This window comes from Notolepis coatsorum, assembly GCF_963971535.1.
Source record: "Notolepis coatsorum genome assembly, chromosome: 10".
NCBI lineage: Eukaryota > Metazoa > Chordata > Actinopteri > Aulopiformes > Paralepididae > Notolepis > Notolepis coatsorum.
Genome location: NC_140174.1, coordinates 58,474,799 through 58,499,123, shown reverse-complemented (window position 1 = coordinate 58,499,123; position 24,325 = coordinate 58,474,799). Strand labels below are relative to the sequence as shown.

The following is a 24,325-nucleotide window of genomic DNA, read 5'->3' as shown; positions in this document are numbered from 1 at the left end:
AGCTTTAACAAATCCAGTGTCATTACGTTATTTCATCACCGTGTAACTTGAACGGTCTCATTAAGGGCTAGTTTGAGGCTGGGTGTAATTCAAATAATGTGTTTTACCAATGCATGCAGATAAGGGGGGAGAGGGGGATAGGTCCTCATGACTAGTAACAGAAAAAGGGCAAAGGTCGCTTGCTATCAGGCAGCATGGGAGGACGATTATGATTTATGTTCTCACTCAGGGTGCAGTAGGCAAAACGTTGACAAGTGTGTAAACATGACTTCACAATGCAGGGACAAGAGTGCGAGGGAAGTTCAGCCTTCATTAGATCCACACATTTCATTTTCAACCCTCTGGAAACTATTTCAAGAACAACAGCTGTTGACTTGAGGGAATGTTGTACTTGGTAGTCACTTAGAGATGCTGTCATTTCGTCTGCACAATGGACCAATCTCAAACCCTGCCCTCTTTCCTCTTTCCTCCAATCACAACTGTTGCTTCAAACAGTTTGAAGAAAAGAGGACAGGGTTTGAGATAGGTCATTTGGTGCAAGACCACACAAAAACGTAGCATCTTACAGAAATAGTTTGCATTTTTTACATTAAGTGGTATGAAATACTAGCCAGTAGCGTAATTAATGTGTAACCATTAAGCTTACTTACAGAGTCCCGTGGTCAGAGTTCTGGCCAGGTTCAGAGCGAACCGGGAAGCTTCAGACAGGCTATGCAATATGGGACTAGTTCCAAGACATCACGTCGGTCTGGCAGAAAAAGCATTGGAAATACCGGAGTTCTGCTGTTTTCTGTTGTGAATGGTTCAAACTTTTGTCTAGATGTTGCGATGTGGTTTAAAACGAGTCTGAAGCTTCCCGGCCAGAACTTCGACCACAGGACTCTGTAAGTAAGCTAAAGATTATCCATTGGTAGGGCGGCTAAGTGGCGCAGTGGGCAAGGCGCTCGCCACTAACGCAGGATATGCTGGTATCGAGCCCAGCTCTTGGCGTTGCTACCGGCTTGGCCGGCCGTCATACTAACACAATTGGCAGTGTTAGAGGGTGGGAAAGCCGGTGGGTGGGGATTGGACGTTGTGGACAGCGACTCCTACAGGTCGGTTGGGTGACGCCAGTACGGCGGAAACAGGAAGTATCGGGGGCAGCATGAGCCTCCCACGCGTTACTCCTCGCCACTGAGAGTTCGAGCTGTTGCGGTGAAAAGATGCGACAAGCTGCCTCCTCGTGTACCGGAGGGGACACGTGATGCAAGGCTTCTATCCTCACTACAGCCGACCAGTGGGAGGCATAGTCTAGCAACGTTCAAGACAGGGGAGGGAAGAATTGGAAATACGAAATTGGGATGGGAGAAAAATTGAAAATAAGGAGAAAAAGTGGATACAAAAAAATATATTATCCATTGGTTACACTACTGCCAAGTATTTCCTACCACTTCATGTCAAAAAACACAATCTATCTAGGGTGCACTTCCCTACATCAAATCAATATAATCTGTTCAACCCCCCCCCCCCCCCCCCCAGAACAGAATGATCAATACCATCAATATGTATATCAATACACTTCCCTGTTAGTACCCCAACACCGCTTAAAGGGATAGTACAGATTTTTGGAACCCCAGCCCTATTTGCTACATAATAATGACATTGTTGATCAGTTCTTTCTCAGCACAATCCATGCTGTTCCTCATACTAGCTCTGGCTAGTTAGCCACAAACAATGCAAAGTCGATGGGGTCAAGCCCCCGTCTGTACGAGCTGCCTGCATACAACCGACGACTTGTACAGACAACGTCATTGGTAAGTAGCAAATATGGCTGGGTTCCAAAAATCAGAAGCATCCCTTTAATTAAAAGACAGAAGAGATTAGGATGACACAGAGTTATAATGAGCGGCATGGTGATGACCCTATGACGGCACGTAAAGGTTATGAACCTATGACAGCATGTACATGTTATGACCCTATGACAGCATGTGTCATATGCCAACATAGCATGTCGGTATGTAAAAGTAAAAGTAGATTCTGAGAAGCGATGTCTGTCAGATCTGTGATCTATAAGATGACATGCACTCTTAAAACAAGGGCATAAAAGGCATCCACCACCAGGCCTTCTGGCCCCTTTCATTCAACACAGTGTCATGCATGTGAGTCGCCACTAGGGGCAGAGCGGTTTACAGTGAGTGAATGAGTGAGTTGGGCGCTTGCGAGTGTGCTGGTGACATTGACGGTCTGTGAGGTGCCTTTGCATCTGGAAAGGTGTGTTCAAATGCCACAGGATGTGCTAAACACGCAGATTAGTGATGTACTGTAAGTGACGTTCGCGAACGATCCAATTATTTTGAACGGTTCTTTGGTACGAACGAAGGGAACCGAGTCATACATGGTGGGAGCAGTTATTTATATTTACACAACACCTTTCATACAGAGGGAATTCCAAAAATGAAACATTTTGGTGGACGCTTAATATCACACTCATATTGGATATCATACATATCAACAATTTGAGGCTTTGTTTCCAGGGGCTTTAAGTATCCAAGTTTGAATCTGATCCTAATCTTATCCTAGTGATTATTCTGTGGATAAACCAACGATTTTGATAAAGTAATCCCCGCCCCCTAAAAGAAAAGAACGATGAGCCGTTTACTTTGAAAGGAATGGAGCCAAAAGATCCGGCCCCCTTCAAAGAGCCGTAATTCCCATCACTAAGATGTGTTAACAACAACAAAACAACTTGGCTTAAACTGTTGTTAACACAGGTGTTGTTTTTCAACACATCCTAATGTGTTTAGTTAGCACATCTTATGTAATTTCATCACGTGTTTTTAGCTGCAACCAGCAGCTCTATATACAATAGGTCGCTCTGTCGGTTGGTTGGCTGGTCGATTGGTTCACAAAATTCCCCACCCACTAGTGGCCAGTTTTCACCCTAGGAGGCTGAAAATTTGCATGGAGGTCAAGTGTGTGTGTGTGTGAGTGAGAAGGTGTCTGAAGGTGTGTGTGTGTGTGTGTGTGTGTGTGTGTGTGTGTGGGAGTAGTGTAGTGGCATTGGAAGTAACAAAAATAATCATGGATTCACGTAACATGGCCACATTTTGTGGAAGCCTTGATTATGGGGCAAGGACACACACACACACACAGCCACACCTCTTGTGTGTGTGTGTGTGTGTGTGTGTGTGTGTGTGTGTGTGTGTGTGTGTGTGTGTGTGTGTGAGAATGCATGCACATAATAGATGCATGCACGTATGCGGTCGCAGCTATTTCCGCTGTTTTGCGCTTGTCTAAGAGGGTCTCCCTCCACTGTACTGTTTCAAACGTGTAGGTTTCAAGTGTTCAGCGCGCGGGTGTGTTGCTCATGTGGCAATCGCTGAAACTAAAGTCGAAAAAGTTTTTTGTACACAATCACATCATATGGAGTGTAATAGATTCGCTAGGACAATTCTTAGCGCTGGTCAAATTCTTAAATTATTTCTAAACTAAAGCCCAGAGCCTTTTTGTATGCAGGACATTCTGTAACTGTGTCTCTTTTATTTAAACATGCAGACGAAAACATGTTTTGTAAACTGTCATTTAATAACCTTTAGCCCTCTTATGGCTGTTCTTTCACAGAGGTTAACGGTTAAGAGTCTGATTAACCAAGCCAATCATTTAAATGAACTTTTTTTTCATTTAAATGTAATTACATTTTAAAAAGTGAGTGGTACGTCAGTCACATACTAAACTCAGCACTATCACATATTACTCTTCATGTCATCTTTTGAGTACTGTACTACACTGTACTGTACTATTACCTACACTTCCTCTTTATTCCTATTATTCCTGCTTCCTATTATTCCTATTCCTATTATTTACTATGTTTTATGCTACTAAGTGTGCTGACCAAGCAACTGGTGCCATCTCTTAAAGGAACACGCCAACATTATGGGAAAAAGCGCTTACTTCTCCAGAGTCAGACAAGAAGATAGATACCAATTTCCTCTCTCTGTGTGTTCAGTAGAACACTATACGGACGCAAGGTAGCCTAGCTTAGCACAAATGAATAGAAGCAGATATAGACCATTAGGGCTGAGCCCAAACGTTTGAACGTTCTGACCTTTGTTCGTTACGTTGGCATTCGAATCTTAATTAATGGGTTCTAACCTCTTTTTCTTTATTTTTCAATTTCCGTTTAAATTTTTCAATTTTACACGAAAAATATATATCATTCAGAATGTGATATATATCAGAATATATCACAGTACTATGTTGTGTTTACAATAATTCGAAAGTCATGCTAGAACACAGGACAACAACAGTCTAGTCGGGATGAGGAGGGGTCCCCGTCATACATTATCAGGAAACTAATCAATCATGCAAAAAAGAGAGTTGAGTGACTCACACTCACCCGTCTTATTTCATAATACGTTTCCGAATGGACGTTTGGATTAAACCAAGTGTATGCAGTGATGCAGAACTTTCCCAGAGGAACACAAGTTACTCAATGTTACACAGGTATGTTATGCACGTTAATTAAGCTATGCAGAGCGCAGCCCTTTAGCTTGCTAACGTTAAGATAGGAGGAGCCGTCGGCCAACAAAGATGTTGTTTCAACAAATGTATTCACAAAATGGATTACCATCCAAATGATATTGAAGCCTCCCATGACCAGTAACTAGGTACTACTACTCTTAATAACCGCGGCAATATGCTCATATGCGCTACGTTATGCGTAAATGTGCGCTATGTGCCTAAAGTCAAGACTTGACAGTACTGAACCAGAAAAAGTATTTAGGAGCACATTTTTTGCATGATTAAAAACAAAGGTTTGAACATCCGTTCGAAAAACCCTGGCGAAGTTCGAAGCCCAAAAACAGGCTTCGGGGACAGCTCTATGGACCATTAGCCTAGCTTAAAACTAAAAAAGAAATGTTTTTGGCCAACAGCTAGGCAAGCTGATTCATATCCGCTTCCATTCATAGAGAGGAAATTGGCATCAGTGCATTCCCCATAATGTTGGCGTGTTCCTTTAACATTGTACTACTTTAACTGTGTCCTGTGAATCCATGGTTCTATCGTCCCGTCAAAGCTACAGAGAAGAAAATAAAAAAAAAGTCATGTGGAAAAAGTACCACGTGGGGCTTTGGACCCTGCAACCAACCAGTGAACCGGATCGTGACTCACACGCTTACAGCATGACGGCGTCAGTCACGGTATGGCGTACACCTTAAAATATGACCTTGCAGAGTACATACACCCCCCCCCCCCCCCCCCCCCACCCTTGTTACTCCGCCTTAGCCTTCTCCCCGGAGCCCTTGAGGTAGGAGTTGTAGAAGAAGGAGGCGAAGAGGACCAGGTAGCTGAGGTACATGAGGATCCCCCATGCAATGTTGTCCACGTAGGACGGGCAGCGCACCTCGTGCATCCAGCGGTAGACGAGGCACAGCACGGCCAGGCCCATGCCCATCTGCACGATCTGCGTGGCGGTGATGATCATGGCGCAGGGGCGGGGCACCCGCAGGCCGGCCGCCCGCACTGCGTAGTAGGTGTACATGAGGGAGTGCACCACGTAGTTCATGGTCATGAACCAGCCGCCGCCGGCCACCTGGTCCTTGTAGGAGTACCAGGAGTAGAGCAGCACGGTGATGTGGTGGTACCAGTGGAGGAAGATGAGGCGCTGCTTACGCAGGACGATGAACACTGTGTCGCCTGGGAGGGGGAGAGAGAGAGAGGGGGAGAGAGAGAGGGGGAGAGAGAGAGAGAGGGGGAGAGAGAGAGAGAGAGAGAGAGAGAGAGAGAGGGAAACGGTCAGTCGTAAGTCGAGGACACCGCCACACACACACAAGAACACACATACACAGACAAGTGCACAACTGTGAAGGAAGAGTGCACTTCATTTACAACACAAGACAAAATGAGAGCAACGCGGCATGCAGCACAATAATGGTTTCGTCTCGATTATCTTGTTTTCATGATCGTGGGAAGCCAACATCGTAATTGAAACTCGATTAATTGCCCAGCCCAAACACACACAAAAAGCCGGATGACAATTTAGTCATCTAATCAGAGGGGACAGTCCTAACACACACACACACACACACACACACACACACACACACACACACACACACATGCTGACTTTCTATATTCATGGCTTACAGCCCCAACACTCTCACGGAGGTCACTCAGCACTGAATGGCGACACTGACCCATATCTCTTCATATAATTCTAGACTCCACACCGCTGGCCTAATTTCTAAAACGAGGGCAATGACCTCTCGCCTCGACACAGTTCACTCTGCACCTGTACACTCACAGCCAAGTACCCAAGCGCACAAAGCGGAAACGGGTCTCGTAAACACCTGTGTCACCGTGAAATAATGGCCCCGCCCGTTCAAGCCCCAGGATGTCCGTCATGTTGGTTGCTCAGGAGGCATCCTATATATATCAATCATACACTAATGGAATTTCTTTTTCGCCAGGGCAATTGCGGCCCCATCTGACGAGATAGCATGAAGTGACTAGATCACCGCGCGAGCCGGTAGAGCCCATCAGCATGAAGGACCACGACTCTCGACACAATAGGCTTCTGCCGATCAATGTAAATGCAATTAGGGCTGTACCGAATTCTTCGAAGCTTCGATCATAATGTTGACATTCTAAATCTAAATCAACATTAGAATTTTTAATTTTTTAACTCATTCACTGCCAACGACGAGTATACTTGTTATTGGGCGCCAATCGTTGAACGCCAACAACGAGTATACTCGTTAATTGATCGTTATTTCTTTTATTCGATATTTCTATTCATTACAGGCACAAAGACTCTGGTTTAACATGGGGAATCAGCCTGATAATGTAAAAGTGCAATACCGGCCGCATCACGCTAGAAGGCGGTATCGAGCACCCTTTATGCACCTTGTATCTTTCTCTGTGGGACGGCAAAACATCTCCGGTTTCATGTTTCCTTGTCGGGCGAGGGCAGCCATTCTGGCGGTTCCATCGAAGCGCGTCAAATAACCCCGAACTATATGTTGTGGTGGATTATGCCGTGGGCCAAATGGACATTGGATATACCAGATGGCGATCAAACAATTGGAATATTATTTTTGGAATGCTCCCGATCACATGTAAGAATGATCTGATGAAAATTTTTGCTTGATCCTGCAATGCTTTTAAACCAATCGGGCTGATAAGCGTTTTTAGTGTTCAATGCGAATGCCGTTACTGACAATCAAATAATCAGAAACGACCCCCCCCCCCCCCTTTCATGCATTCATGATGGAACATAATAGCTATGATATAGATTTTATTTCAGGATAGCGTATACAGGCAAGAAATGGCAACGTCTATAGTGGAATTGACGTATAGGGCTTTAACTCAGGATTTCATGAATTACCCTACAGTAGACCGCTCTAAAACCATACTTATATTCACCATGGTATAACACGGGAACGTATGGATGGGAAAATTCATTCTTTCTCACATATTGAACGATAGATAGGTGATGTCAAATGGGACATAGTATTGTATCCATAGCTAGAATATATAGCTCTACAAACAAGGTGACTCAGTCCTATATTTTAAAGCGTGGCAATGCGACCACAGGGCCATGGCTAATCCCCGGCGCAAAAAAAATAATATATATATATATATTTTTTTAATATCTTTCGTACCAACCTTGCCCTTATTGGATTATTTATGTTGACGAAACTGATGAGTTATATTCATTAAAGAAAGTTGATTTAATAAAAAAAAAAACTAATTTAATCAGATGAATCACTTTATTCAAATTGAGGATTTAGTTTGAGGATATTATATATATATATTTTTTTTATTAAGTCATAAAATATGACGACAGACATTCGAAGCTTCGTTCGAATACTTCAATAGAAGCTTCGAATGTAAAAAAAAATTACATTTGGTACAGCCCTAAATGCAATAGGAACTTTGAAGTGTTCTGGGGGGGGTTCTCTCCATCATGTCTCAACCCGATTGGCTCTCTGATGTAAATGACCAATTACAACCCACGCCATTAGTCCATTACACCATTTCACACCATCAGACTTAATTGAAACCAAAAAACAAATACCCCCACACTTTATCAATTTAGAAATGCATGCTTGACAGGATGTTTATCTCACGCTTTTATCCAAAGCGACTTACCATGCATTTCATCTATACATCTATTTTGTCCCAATAATCTATTGATCATGAAGATATGTGACCCCTTTAAGCAACTCTATCGAGAAGGGTCTATCGAGAAGAGTCTATCGAGAAGGGTCTATCGAGAAGGGTCTATCAAGAAGGGTCTATCGAGAAGGGTCTATCGAGAAGGGTCTATCGAGAAGGGTCTATCGAGAAGAGACTATCAAGAAGAGTGACTAGGAGTCTTACCCAGCTCTGGAGCCTTGCTGAGGACAAAGGCGTATGCCCAGAACTTGCTGACCGGGGCACTGTAGAAGCTGATGTCACACACGGACTGTCTGAAGCCGCTGGTGGTGAGGACGTACAACATGTATGAACCGGTCCTCAGCGCTCCGATGATGCTGTGAGGAACCAAGCCAAACAACCAAAAAAACACTTTAGCAAAAACAGATAACAGGAAAGGTTCGCCATGAAACATCAATTATACATTTGTCGTTCTCAGAACCTACATTTGAAAAACACAGAACATTTGTGTATGGTATAACAGGACAAGCTGACTAGTCAGTTTATGCATCTAGTAGAATATAAAACGTGTTTAAGGAACATTATCGGGAACGCACTTACCGTCTTCTCCAGAGTAGAATACCAACTTTCTCTATGTGCGTTCTGTAGAAAGCCATCTTTAGCTAGGTTCGCACAAATTAATGGAAGCGTAATACGGACCAGCTAGCCTAGCTGTTGGCCAAAAACACCTCTCCCGGAGTTTTAAACTAGGCTAGTGGTTCCATTCATTCTTCTAGGCTAGCTTGCAGCCGGATAGCTTTCTACTGAACGCACAGAGAGGAAATTGGTATCTATCTTCTCTAAGTAAGTGCATTCCCCATAATGTTGGCATGTTCCTTTAGAGAATCATTTTCACCTATTATTATTATTATTATTATTATTATTATTATTATTATTATTATTATTATTATTATTATTATTATTATTATTATTATTATTATTATTATTATTATTATTATTATTATTATTACCCTTATTTTATTTACAGAGAGACCTGAGTAACTAAACACATGGTCCTATTGGTAGATGTGCTCACTGCTGCCCTGCAAAGTGCTTGTTTTTCCTGGACACACTCCAGGAAAATACCTCCACAGAGGCATTCTGACACAGATTGGGGCGGGCTAAAGTGTGCATGTGTTATATCTCTGGATAGTTGATGGCATCGGTCCAGTGTTTGCAGATCAGTGCAATTTGATGAATAGCCTCTTACCCTGCAGTCAAAAATGTGTCAATGGCTAAGAGAGGTGGTGCAGTAGGGCTGTCCCAGACTAAGGATTTGGATAGTCGACTATGATTGGCCAAAATTTGCCGTTAGTCAAAGAAAAAAGTATAATATTTTTTTTTATCATTCCATTTGGGCTGTGGGGGTGTTTAATGTCTGAAGGAGTCGACTGAAGGCTTCTTGTCCTCTGCAAAAGCATGCAATTGGTCCACTGATGGATACATCTTGATATTTGTCTAGTCTAGTGTGTTCATTAGATGGGTGAAATCCTCTTTCAGTGCCTCTGTGCCTGTTTTCTTAGGCAGTTAGCCTCTGGTATGCGTGCCATTAGCGTTAGCCATGCTTCTAGGCCTCTTTTCTTTTGGAAAGAATGATTAAAAAATATATATATATTATAATTTTTTTTTTCTCGACTAAGAGGTTGGCAGTCGACTAAGGCTCCTTTCGACCGATTAATCGACTAATAGGGGTCAGCCCTACGGTGCAGCATCTTACCGGTAAACCTGAAAAACTGAGATTCGCAATTCGAGATTCCTCTAGATTTATAGATGATCAGCCCGATCGCGCTTCAAATATAAGGGAAAGGGATATATTGACATATTTACGAAAATGTACAATGTGTACGTATTACAAATAATATGAAGTACATAGATCACATAGTGGTGAAAGCACTCACATACTCAGCAAATTGGCCTATTGGTACTGCCCCTTTAAGACAAGCAGTTTAATTGCCATATTAGCCCTCCGCTGAGTTGATTGAGAGCAAGAGAGAAGTGTGGAGAGAGCAAGAAAAAGAGAGACAAAATTTTAGTTAAGGAAACAAAGAAAGCATTTATTTAGCTCGAGTTGAATACAGTATGTACTATGTATATATAATTTAAACTAAACTACCGTTTACCTGCCTCTTATTAAGTTACGTTATCACAAGCAAATCTTTTGTAGTGGTTACTTCTGAGCTAACCAGTAGATGACTGTAAGCTGTATTTTTGCTTATTTAAATTTGGTCTGCTCTCCAAAACTATTAATTGCATATTTTTAAGTATTTGATTATATTGGGCTGACCACCACTACAACTCACCAGTGGCAGTGACCACAATCATTGTTGGTTCAACTCCGCCGTGGTGTTTGTTTTGGACCTTTGCCGATACGAACCATAAATATATGACTTATACCAGACGTAAATATATTATTTATGGCATACCATGACATACATGTACCTTTTTTCCTGTGGTAGGCCTACTTTATTTACATTTTCTGATGAGACCGAAGCTGAATCTCCCACCTTTCTAACTGGGACCCTAATGGTGTAAGTCACAATTATTTAATGTCTTGTGATTGTTTATTATTTGTAGCCCATCACAGAGAAGTAAGCCTTGGGCCTCTAACTACTCGGCACAGCTGCCTGGCTGCTCGTGTGTTTTTCCCCCTCCCCTTTCAATGTCTTCTTTTGTGTTGTTGTTTTTTATGTTTCAAAATTACAAAAATGCCAAGAAAAATATGTAAAAACTAAAAAGAAAAATGCAATGACAACATATTATGCATACCAACATTTGTCTTTGCAGGTGACCACGTGAACACAATCGCTACAGAATAGTCCGTGACAAAGGAATTTCTGAGTCATGTCTTTTCTAGAAGGATTACCATACAAAAGCATTTGTTATGAAAAGAAAATAATTGTTCAGTTCTGGGGTCAGCCATAATGTTTCAACAATATTCAACTGTTTTACATCTGACCATAAAGCGACAAGGAGCAATGAAATATTGGATCGGTGTGAAATTCCAGGAAGCCGTTTCCCTGCCCGACGTAACTTGACACAAAAATAGTGGAGACTCCATATTTAGATACACCGACGATTGTAATCTTTAAACCTCCAGAAACTGCGCAGTCACAGTTGCTAAACTGAGACATTTAAATAATCAATACTCTCATTATAGACTGTAATAGCTTTACTACACTAATGTAATACAAATCCAATCCTCTACTCTAAGGAGGGGCACTGAAGCCTCTGCAATAAAATAAAATTACTCTGCGTAATGTACAGTATGCAATAACTGCCAAGTCAAACATTTTGTATTTCATTTCACTCTATTGAATGAGTACAAGAGAACTTCTACAAGCAATTCCATTACTCATAATAGTGCTTTAATGTATGCTTGTAATGAGTGCATGAATTATAATAGGCATTCCTTGTAGAAATAATTCCCCATAGATAACGGTCATGGCACTCCTGTCACAAATAAGCCTATATATGGATGTTATCCTGCCCTGTGTGCAGCTAACTCAGGGATTGAGTGGGCAGGTCATGGCCGATGCTCAGAGATTAGGATTAGGGGAAGAGATCAGCAGGGGGTAGACAAGCCACTGGTGATGTACCTCTATGGCAGAATTCAGGGCAGCACAGCAGTTCTCCTATCGTAACCTCTGACCTGCCAACTGGGTCACTATGCCAACATGGCCTGTGTTACCGAGTTCTTCCTTCTGGTGCCAGCACTGCGATACTGGTGCTAGCACTGCGATACTGGTGCTAATACTGCGATACTGGTGCTAGTACTGCAATACTGGTGCTAGTACTGCAATACTGGTGCTAGTACTGTAATACTGGTGCTGCTAGTACTGCGATACTGGTGCTAGTACTGCAATACTGGTGCTAGTACTGCGATACTGGTGCTAGTACTGCGATACTGGTACTAGTACTGCAATACTGGTGCTAGTACTGCGATACTGGTGCTAGTACTGCGATACTGGTGCTAGTACTGCAATACTGGTGCTAGTACTGCAATACTGAATTATCTGGTGCTATAGCACTTCAATACTGACTTCTGTAGTGCTACTAGCACTGCAATACTGAATTATCAGGTGCTGCTAGCACTGCAATACTGACTTCTCTAGTGCTACTAGCACTGCAATACTGAATTATCAGGTGCTGCTAGCACTGCAATACTGACTTCTCTGGTGTTACTAGCACTGCAATACTGACTTCTCAGGTACTATAGCACTGCAATACTGACTTCTCAGCTGCTACTAGCACTACAATACTGACTTCTCAGGTGCTACTACCACTACAATACTGACTTATCTGGCCGTTTATAAATCAAAAAGACGCTGAAAAACTGATCCATGCCTTTATCTCAAGCCGACTTTACTACTGTAATGCACTCCTCACTGGCCTCCCCCCAAAAAAACTGAACGACTCCAACTCATTCAAAACTCGGCAGCTAGGCTACTAACTAGAACCAAGAGGAGAGACCACATCAGTCCTGTATTAGCTAACCTACACTGGCTTCCGGTAACATTTAGAATTTCAAGGTCCTTCTCCTTATATACAAAGCACTAAATGGAACAGGACCAAGCTACTGTACATTGCAAATTCTCTAGTCAACTATGTGCCTCCTAGAACATTGCGATAATCTACTACTGGTCTATTGAAGGTTCCAAGCCACTTACCTTACACAGTCTAAGGACAATCGGGGATGCAGCCTTTGCAAACTATGCACCAAGGTTATGGAACACACTACCTATGGACATTAGGGAAGCTAGATCTCTTAATATTTTCAAAAATAAGCTAAAAACATACCTGTTCACCATAGCCTTCTAATCCACCCCGCTGTTGATTGTACTGTAGCACTATTTTACTCTGTCCATTCTATTGCATAATTTTACTATCTATTCTATTCTACTATTCTATTATTGCACTGTATTATTTTACTCTGTCTATTGCTTTTTATTACAGGTTCAAAACTGTCAGGTATTAAACTGTGTGGGTATCAAACAAGAGACTGTCAGGCTTTAAAACTGTGTAGGGCCCAGGCCTAGAACTGCACCCTGAGAGAGGGAACTGCACCCTGAGAGGGAGGTTTGCCCTGAGTGGGAGGTTCAAAGGGTCAAAGTGGGTATAAAACAGGAGGGAAGACTGTCAAGTTTTAAACTGTGGATACCAAACAGAGAAGGTAAAGACGACTTTGAACTGTTGAACAGTAATCCAGAACTATTTTATTGCACTGTAAATATATATATTTCTTTTTAATCTATTCTATTCTACAATTTTATTGCACTGCACTATTGCACTATTTTACTCTGTCTATTTATCTTACTCTTTTTATTATCGTCTATTTAAAACCATAAACAAGGTGGCCTGTTGGGATGTTAGATCCTAATGTAAAAAACTGTGATTTTATATGTCTGCACTTTATGTGCTCATTTTATGCCTGTCTTTTTTCTGTTGTGAAGCACTTTGAGCTGCAGCTTCTGTATGAAAGGTGCTATACCAGGGGTGGCCAACCAGTCAGAGAAAGAGCCACAAAAATTACTGTGGTACCACAAAGAGCCACACCATATACCAGCGTTTCTCAACCTTTTTTTCAGTCACGGCACCCTTCATGTGTTTATATGTCCCACCCTCTGGCCTCTGAAGTTGCTAATGTCTTTTTAATTTGGGCCTCACAGGGTTAACCTCTTAAGCCCGAGATATACAGTAAAAGTGTATATTTTCAGCATTATGTTTGTTTACCAATGATTTTAACTGTTATTAGTGAAATATAAGATTATAGAAATCTCAGGGCATTGAGTCGGAAACCGGTGCATATTGACAGGAGGAAGTGGAGCAGCTAAAAGTGTAGACTTTTGAAGGAAGAGACTCAGGGCTTTCGAATTTTCGAAAAACTACCCTACCCAGCTCACGCCACTGTCAATCATCTGACTTCTGGATTAACTTTTTTATTTCTCTTATTTTTTGGGATTATCTCCCACAAACCTGAACGTTGTTGCCATAAAACAGAACGCATTTAGTTTCTCTACCTTTCTGTGAACGTCTAGCAAAAAACAGTGTTGCAATATGATGAAAAATGGTGGAGAAATTTACATTATAAAAAATATCAGGGCTCCAGACTAACTTTTTCATTTAGGTGCACCAGCACATAATTTAGGTGCACCCAAAATTTTCCACTGCGCCTTTTGCCGCTGCAATAATACATTTTAAGCGTTACCTTTACCATTACCTTTTTTGTCAGTTTCCATACACATTAGTAATTTCTTAAGTCTTGACTAGCAAAGTTTAGGCACATAGCGCACATTTCTGCGGTTGAGTAGTAGTAACTACTTACTGGTCACGGGAGGCTTGAATAACGTTTGAATGATAATCCATTTTGTGAATCCATTTGTTGAAACAGCTTTGTTGGCCGACAGCCCCTGCTATCTTAACCTTAGCTAAAGCTAAAGGGCTGCGCCCTAACGTTACATAGCTTAATTAACGTGTATAACATACCTGTGTAACGTTAAGCAGCTTGTGTTCCACTGGGAAAGCATCACTGCATACACTTTGTTTAATCCAAACGTGCATTCGGAAATGTTGTATTACGAAACCAGTATGAGACGCTGTGCTTTTTTTATCGTTTCAATGCTCACATGGCTATTTTGTTTATCCCGTTATTCAGCGAATAATAATGGCAGGGTGATGATCAGAGCCAATCACAGGCAGATCTGGGCTGGTCTTTGCATAATGCACGTGTTATAGCCAATCAAAGGCAGAGATATTTTTCTTTTTAGAACGCACATGGCCACGGGGGAAAAGACGCTAAACACACACACATACACACAGACAGACAGACCTGCTGGAAGCTGGGAGCACCAGTGCGACAAGGGAAAACATCCAGTCGCACAGCTCTGAGTTTTGGTCGCAAAATAGGACCAAAACGGGCGCACCCTGGAGCCCTGAATATGGCAGAATTCAGTACTGCTACAAAACCTTCTGTTTAATCATCTTCCCTTTATTCATTTGCTTAGATTTTTCAGGTCTGGTTAATTTTAGCATGTTATTCACAGTCAAAGATAATTATTAAATTTTTTTTTAAATATAATTGATATTCTCCGATATACCGATATTGTCCAACTCTTCATTTCCGATACCGATATCAACCGATATCAACCGATACCGATATATGCAAAACGGAATAATTTCAGGTAATTAACATTACATATCTCTTATCGTGGAATTAACACAATATTATGCATACTTTTGACAATAAAAAAAATCTGAATGTGTTCTTACTTGCTTGCCTGGGTAAATAAAGGTTAAATAAAAATAAATAAATACTTTTTTTTTTTTTTTAAACCGATACCGATAATTTCCGATATCACATTTTAATGCCAATATCGGCCGACAATATCGGTAGGCCGATAATATCGGACATCCCTACTGGGAATACATTCCCTGAGATCCATAGATGTCCCTAGATTCAGATACCAAGAACATGCAAATGGTCCATTTAAAAAATTATCTGTAAATGTTTATTCAATTTCCTCATGGAATAAGTGACCAAAAAATATATATATATTATAATAAAAAAAAAATGAATGGCTGGAAGAGCCACACATGACGGGCAAAGAGCCACATGCGGCTCGCGAGCCACGGGTTGGCCACCCCTGTGCTATACAAATAAAGTTTATTATTATTATTACTAGCACTGCAATACTGACTTCTCTGGTGTTACTAGCACTTATGGTTGGGTACCTTTCACATTTGAACCGATACCGGTACCTGTGAACGGTACTTTAGTCTCTAAAAATGTAATTACCTACCTCAGTTGTAAAAAAGAAATTCCAAACTTCAAATAATTTATTATCATTATTATTTATTTAGAACAATTTGTTAATATATAAATATATATAATATTGCAGCGAGCGTTGCCTGCATCTAGCTTTGTAAAGTGTAGTCTAATCAGAAAACTACAAATAGCTCAAAACAAGGCAGCTAGACTGGTCCTAGGCTGCTCACCTAGGTCTAGTGTAGTTGACATGCATGCACGTCTCTCATGGCTCAGTGTTAACTCATTCCCCGCCAACAACGATTATACTCGTTATTGGGCGCCGTCCTTTGAACGCCAACAACGAGTATACTCGTTATTTGATTGTTTTTCCTTTTTTTTCTCCTCGATTTTAATATTCTATTCAATGCCGTATGTTGCCGTTAGAAGGCATACTACATTTCTTTTTACAGTACCAAAATGTGGCACCGGCAGATCTCATGTGAATCGGTACTCTTAAAAGTACCTGATTCGGTACCCATCCCTACTAGCACTGCAATACTGACTTCTCAGACTGGGTTCCAGAATATGCACTTGCAGAATATGCACTCTCTCCATTTTCCTTCTTTCTTTCTTCCCTGCAGGAGGTATATAAATAACAAATGCCACTAAGTCACTTTTAGTAGCTGTTTAATGCTAAATAGAGTTCATGAGGAATGGGACCTAAATTTACTTGAAGCTGGGTTCTCTGAGCTAATGATGAGTAACTAAAATGCACTCCGATTCCAAAAGCCTGGAATAAATTGTAAAGTGTAAAGAGTGGACTTGTACCAGATGATAAATGATAAAACCGTTAAATTACTAATTATAAGCACATATGAGCATCAGCAAATTATCATTCCATAACATCAGACACTAATCCTTAAAGGAGAACTACACCCAAATTAAGAATTCATACATGTTATTCCTATGGTCTGAGACGGTCCAAAGTGAGAACAAACAACTCTCTCCCTAATGCAAAAACTAGAGTGCTAAAGGTCAAACGTGTGATGTCATCAAAGTTTGAAGCTGCTCCACTGACAGTGAATAGACAAAGTGAAAACACTACCATAGAATAAAGCTCCTTGAGTATAAAAACTCTGTGGGTCAAAAGTCTCCCACTCATTGTCTATGGAGCAGCTCCAGACTTTATACCTAAGTTTGAGTCTTACTTCTCTGGTTTATGCCTTTGGGAGAGAGGGACTCATATTGATTGAACATTCCTAGGCCATGAAAATAACATAATTTAATTCTTAATTTGGGTGCAACTGTCCTCGGTTTACACAACACTGCTTACAAATCCAGTTATAAAGCGCGGTGACACAGTACTGCATACAGCACCATGAGCCCGCAGTCGGACTGGTTTTTGGCCACACCGATAGAGCTGCCGCGGTTACCGCAATACCGCGGTATCGCTGTTACGTCACGCCCACCGCAGCGTTTAACGTAAGGTTATGTATATAACCAAGTTCTATGAATTCTGGTGACGCTCAGCGTCAGTCTGCACGCACTTCACTTCGTGCACGAGCACTGAATAAAAAATTCCACAATGTACCTTTACATACCAACATTCGTCTGGCCACACCCCTATCCGCTTACCTTCATAAGCAGGTGTGTGGTCACCTACTCGCCTCCTTCCCAAACTTTCACCACAAGGCGAGATCAAGGGCCGCAGCGCCGTCCTGACGTTGAGCGTCACCAGAATTCATAGAACTTGGTTATATACATAACCTTATGTTCTATTTCATTCTGGCTCCGCTCAGCGTCAGTCTGCACAAGAGGAGCTGAGCGGAAGCCAGAAGCTCGACAAATGTACCCCGCTGAGGCCCCCCACAACCATCAGACCGGGGAGGACCGAGCCCCCCGACCCTCCCTAATGGAGGGATACCCTCCCTATTGGAGGACGGGAGGGAGACGGATCCGACCGTGCGAAGAGGAACTCAAGCAACTCAACGCACAGGGTGAGCAGATCATGGCTTGACCCCACGACTATGCACACGCACAACCCGCATGCCACCAGGGAACGAACGGAAGGAACAACCCTTGTTACTGCCCCCAAAATCACGGGGTCAAGAGCAACTCAACCCCGTGGCAAGGCCGTAGCAGCGGAGCGCGAAGGAAGACCCAGACCCACTGAAGGGACTGGATCCCCTGGAAAAAGGGGGGCCCGGAGAGGTCAATGACGCCAGGCATCAAGACCCCACCAGGCGGTCACTTAGTGACACCGCCCCCCACATCGCCAGCGTATTCGGACAGGGCCCCTCCAAGAGCGGGCCCTTTCCCCCCAATAGTACACCGCCTGGCACACTGACCCTGCAACACAGGCAGTCAGCATGACCGTAAAGCATTCAAAGGTTAACCAACGGAAGCAGGCAGCGCACCGGGGAAACCAGGCAACAGGCTGTAGACCCGAGCCTGGAGCACTGCGGACGAGACAGGCGCCAAAGGAGTCAACTGAAAACAGCCCCCCCGGCGGAAGGGGCGTATGCTGGCGTTGTTGCGCACCATGACAAAGCATCCATCAAAAAAAAAACACCCAGAGGGGTCGAGGCAGAGAAGGCTGACACGATTGGCAGACGTCATGAACGTGAAGGGGCACACTCAACCGGGTAACCCGGGAGTTGACTCTGCTCCAACACACCAGGGAATCAACCACCCTCTTGGTACCACATACGGTGGTTGTTCCTATAACCCCTCAAGAAAAAAGGGGTTATCCCAGGCCTACGGTTTCAACGAAACATTACTTCGGACCGGGCCCGGCGGCTCGGGAAGCACACAGGGTTACCAGAGGTGGTCCAGAAGACCACCCCAACAGCCCCCTCTTCGCCATGCGTGAGAGAGGAGCGAAAGAAAGGAGAACCAGCCCCTTATAATAGTGCCAGGTACAACGTGTACCCAACAAAGGGTCTCCATAACGCCTAACCCCGTGACACCCGGGCCGACCCGGCATTTTCCCCCCCGAAAAAAGCACAAGTCCCTCAGGGTACCAGAACAGCAGATCTGCATCCCAGGCGGACAACGGGTTAACCGACCTGGACCAGCGCGACCAGAACCAGTCCCGTGCCCTAACCACACCGACATGCCCACTCCAGGAGAGGGGGTAGGTATGCGTGTTGATCTAAAACATGAAAAGAGGGCGCCACCCAGACGGTCCTATTTATACCGCGCTCAGTGGCCCACCCCAAGGGCGTGAGACCCCTCTACCTATGTTCTGATCTATTCCGTTAACATCCCCCAGATATGAATGAGAATCCATCGAGACCCAGTAACAGGCTCTCGGAAGAGGAAAAAAACCCTGTGGAGAGTCACAGCCACGTGACCCCGCAATTGCCATCTCGTCCCCCCGTACAGACGCTATTAGGATAGAGCCATATGAAATCCGCGATCACGGAATCGCGGACGGAATCGCGGAATTGAGCAATAAAAATGGAATCAACTGTAAATTAAAAAAAAAAAAAATATATATATATATATATATATATATATATATATATATATATATATATATATATTTTTTTTTATGTTGTGGGACTTGTACAGCACTTTGTTCAACTTTGTCAGTGCTGTAAAGTTTAAACCTTTTTAAATCTTAGACAAACAAAACACTTTGCTTTCATGAAATATTGTAAGCCGTCATTTGAGGCTTTATAAAAGCAGCACAATGAACACAAATCTGTCAGTGCCGAGTCCGACCTCATCTTAAATAACAAACAGCATTGCTTGTTGTAATAAGTAACTAGCTCCACCTTCTCAGAATTTTCCTTTTTTTTGTTACATAATGTAAAATTACAGATTCATACCTTCAAAATAAGCCATCAATTGTCAAATTTGAGACGATAGTTTTCAATCAATGTCCTATCAAACATTCTGGTAAAATCCTAACTACTTTTCAGGATAGGACTTGAACTTGATCCAAGTTCATTCAGCTATCTGATGAGAGAACTACACTCCCAGAATTCAATGTGATCATTGTCACTAGAACCATTTCACACCTGGAGCAAAGGCCCAGTCATTCCTTTGTTATTCCAGTGAATGGACCCAGCAGGAGGCCTAGCCTAGCGACAAGCGGCCACTACATAGTTGGGTATTGAAAAAATGCTCATATCCAAAAGTAGTATAGATATAGGTCATACATGTAGGTATAAGATAAGATAAGATATTCCTTTATTGATCCCCTTGGGGAAATTCAGGCATCATAGCAGCATGGGGGGGAGGGGGGGGGGGGGGTACAGGTAGTAAAACAACACAGTATACAGGTAGTAAAAAACAACACAGGCAGTGTAAACAATTTGATCAATATGGTCAATATAATTTACTATCTGACTAGCTGAGGAATATTCACATTATTCACAGTGTCACATAAGGTGCAGTATGCATGAGGTAGTGTTATAATTTACTATCTACTGAGTATACATTATTCACAGTATCACGGTATCCACTGAAATATACATTATTCACAGTATCACAGTATCCACATAGGGTGCAGTAAGCCTAAGGTAGTGTAGGTTGTCCTCCTTGGGTTCCTATAAGTCCCAGGTCAATGTCTGGTAGCAGTCGCTGTTGCTGCCCCCTGTTGTGGAGCCTGGAGGCTGCTAGTCGCTGCCCACTGTTGTGGAGCCTGATGGCCGCTGGTATGAAGGACTGTCCGAGGCGGTTAGTTGAGTGTCGGGGGGGAATGAGTCTGTGGCTGAACGAGCTTCTCATCTTGACTAGCTCGTCGTAGAGGTATGCACTTGTCCTAATATACTAACCTACACTGTAGCACTCAACACTTTGATGAACATTGTTACTCAGCTGATAGAGGTGTGCCCTTCCTCAATAAAGCCCGAGAGAGAGAGAGAGAGAGAGAGAGAGAGAGAGAGAGAGAGAGAGAGAGAGATAGAGATAGAGATGGTATTTACAGTACTGTACCATATCACATACCATATCACCTTTTGCAGCATACCATGATTACTTATATTGAGATGTTTCAGTACAGTGGATGGTACAGTATATACAGTAAAGTACAGTATATATAGTACTGTAAGAAAAAGAAGCAAACCAATAACAATTTGTGGTTGTATTTCTCTAGAATGAGAGAGAGAGAGAGAGAGAGAGAGAGAGAGAGAGAGAGAGAGAGAGAGAGAGAGAGAGAGAGAGAGAGAGAGAGAGAGAGAGAGAGAGAGAGAGAATTATTATTGCAGCGATTTTCACTGTTGACTTTTATTTTACTGGCCATCTTTGAACATGCCATATTTTTCTACTAGCTGCCTGCTGGCAAAACTATGCTACTCGCTACAGTACCTGCAGATTAGACTACCTGTATATGCGCTGTCAACTCTCGCTCTGACTCCGACCCGTTGAAAGAGACAACACGCATTTCGTGAAGACCCGCCCTACTCTGCCTCTGATTCGCAGACTGTGGGTGGGGGGGGGGGGATTCTGACGGGACGCTGAATATGATTGGACCAAAGCAGTAGACAGACACAGGCAGTTGGAGCAGTGCAGGCGGACAGACAGGAGCTTGCAGAGGAGATAGCGGAGAATTTCGAGGATACCTGCTATACGCACTGATGACAGGATATATTTCCTTCCACTTGGTATCACTCTCGAATCACGTTTCAACCACTAACGTTGCTGCCATGAGCCTTCGCTATGGTAGCCTACAAGTGATAAAATAAATAAAACGCCCAACTCGCTGTACAAGAAATTCCTTCTGTGTGTGTGTGTGTGTGTGTGTGTGTGTGTGCTCTACTGGGCGCACCTTTCTACTCTAGAAAACTGCGAGATAACTCATAACTCGTACACACACGCACTCTGTCTCTACTCATACAGTAGTTGATGTTTTAGCGCGACGTGGGTATATACACGGGTGAGGATGAAAAGCATGTTAGACAACTTTTTATTCATAAGTTAACGTTCCGTCGGGTCCGCGTGTATTCTCGAGAATGATAATAATGCAGGACCTCTTCAGATTATATTATCAACGACAGACAGTGAGAAACACAACCCCCCCCCCCCCTCTCGCGCTGAAGAATATGCATATTAGATCACTCAGTGATTAACACCTATGCGCTGTTTGTGTGTGCGCGCGTGCATGTACGTGCCGCGTTGTAGTTTCGGGGAATACAGGGATCATTTAGAACTATACAATTTAGCAAGAATTAAACATATTTACAAGTCGTATTACGTTTAGCAAGTAAGGATACATATAGATTACACTATATGCACTCGAAATTGTCTTTGTTCTATTTTTACAGATTTCTGAAAAACGGGACTTCCTGAGCATTTGTGAGAGATTTAAATCCTTTTGTTCTCCGCCCACGGGTGCAATAAGCCCCGTTGACTCCTAAGGGTTAACAAAGAGAGGCAGAGTTGATTTAGCAAAAAAATATATATATATCATTTATATTTTTATATTTTTTAATAATAAAATTTTATTTTCATATTCGAATCCCATGCCCATCGAACGAAGCTTCGAAGTATTTAAGACAGCCCTATTAAATGGACTGTTATATCTTATTAAATTGTGGACATTTATTCATTCCCACTTATTAGACACTATTTCTGATGGTAAAATGAGCGTACAAAGCAAAATACAGAATTCTGAAATATTAAAACGGAAAAAACGGAATTTGGAAAAAAATAAAACGGATTTCATATGGCTCTATATTAGGACAGTGGAAAGTGACCGACCAGGATGACAGAAACGGTGTTGAAGTGCCACGAAGTGACCCTTTTTGTATTTTGACATCCTGTTCTCTCTCTCTGACTTGTGTCCCTTGTATGATGTAATATATTAAGCATTATAAAGGATTAAATATAAGTATGTATTATAAGCTTGATAACAGGACGAGTAGGCCTCTGATATGACGGATGTCTTTTTGTATTCTTATATAACCTGTATAACTATATACACTATAAACTATACTACAGTTAATGGAATATGCACAGTCAGAATGGAAAGAGAAGAGGCCTCTGTGCTGTGAAGCCAGGAATGTGACCTTGACAGAGAGTCGCTGCCTGCAGAACCCTTTGCAGTCCTGAGGCAAAGGGAGAACACATGTATGATGTGTAAAAACTAAAAACATATCAACCAATGCTTAGATATATGTATATGGTATATGTCTGTATTGTACATGTATATATCTGTATATATATATATATATATATATATATATATATATATATATATATATATATATATATATATATATATATATATATATATATCTGTATATATATATATATATATATATATATATATTGGTCTAAATACAGTGATGTCATAGTGATGTCATTCTACCAGCCAATCAATATATATATATATCTGTATATATATATATATATATATATATATATATATTGGTCTAAATACAGTGATGTCATAGTGATGTCATTCTACCAGCCAATCAACACATAACACATAAAAATGACCACTCCTCCCTTTTCCAGCCGTTACTGTAACTTGAGAAAGTAATAGATTTCTTATGGCCGGGGAAAGTCCCTAGGATTCCATCTGCCTCTGCACGGATCCCGGCCTTTCAATTGGAGTAGCCTGTACGCCTATATATATATTATATATAGGCGTACAGGCTACTCCAATTGAAAGGCCGGGATCCGTGCAGAGGCAGATGGAATCCTAGGGACTTTCCCCGGCCATAAGAAATCTATTACTTTCTCAAGTTACAGTAACGGCTGGAAAAGGGAGGAGTGGTCATTTTTATGTGTTATGTGTTGATTGGCTGGTAGAATGACATCACTATGACATCACTGTATTTAGACCAATAGCAAAGAGGTCTTGATATGATGCAGAGCCTGTATATAAAGGCCAGCTCGCTGGATCCCAGTCAGATTTTTCATTTTTAGACTTCAGACACCATTCTTATAGCGTCAGATGCTGTTGAGCGTTGTATGGAACAGAATCTGTCTATTTTTCAGAGTGGCGTCCCTATGACAAGACTCTGTTTTTTTAGATGCTCTAAATCTTTTAAATGACAAAGAGAGTTTTTGCTATGCTAAGAGAGAGATGCTTTGTTTTATACTTACTTTTACTGAATTGGACATTTCCAATGCAGTCTCTTTGTAACTTGCTTTTTCTAATTAAAACAACTTTTGTTATAATACCTATTGAATTCATGGACTGCTTTCTATCGCAATGTGCCGCGACGCTGGCCTTGCCCTGCTCTCGTCTGAGGTAAAACGGTATAGCTATATTCTGGAAGCCATGCAGATTGAATCAATTGCTGGTTACTGCTTTTCAGCTAAAGTTATATAAAGGATATTATATAAATATATACTATTGACAGTAGTAATGTTTAGTTTCACTGTTTGTTGTTTGCAAGCGCCGGTAGCCACTGTGTTCGACGGGCTCCATTGGGTTTGTGG

At 42.1% G+C, this 24,325-nt stretch overlaps 1 protein-coding gene across 1 annotated transcript in view; it reads right to left on the bottom strand.

Annotated features, from left to right (window-relative positions):
• Nucleotides 1–5,251: 5,251 nt before the first annotated feature.
• Nucleotides 5,252–24,325, bottom strand: part of LOC311235108 (very long chain fatty acid elongase 6-like) — a gene marked incomplete at its 3' end in the record, with an annotated part of 40,803 nt that continues 21,729 nt past the window's right edge. Inside the window, exons 3-4 of the mRNA XM_084322460.1 lie at nucleotides 8,365–8,516; nucleotides 5,252–5,676 (exon numbers count right to left, since the gene is read on the bottom strand). Coding sequence (XP_084178586.1) covers nucleotides 5,252–5,676; nucleotides 8,365–8,516 — 577 coding nt within the window. The remainder of the gene's footprint in view (nucleotides 5,677–8,364; nucleotides 8,517–24,325) is intronic.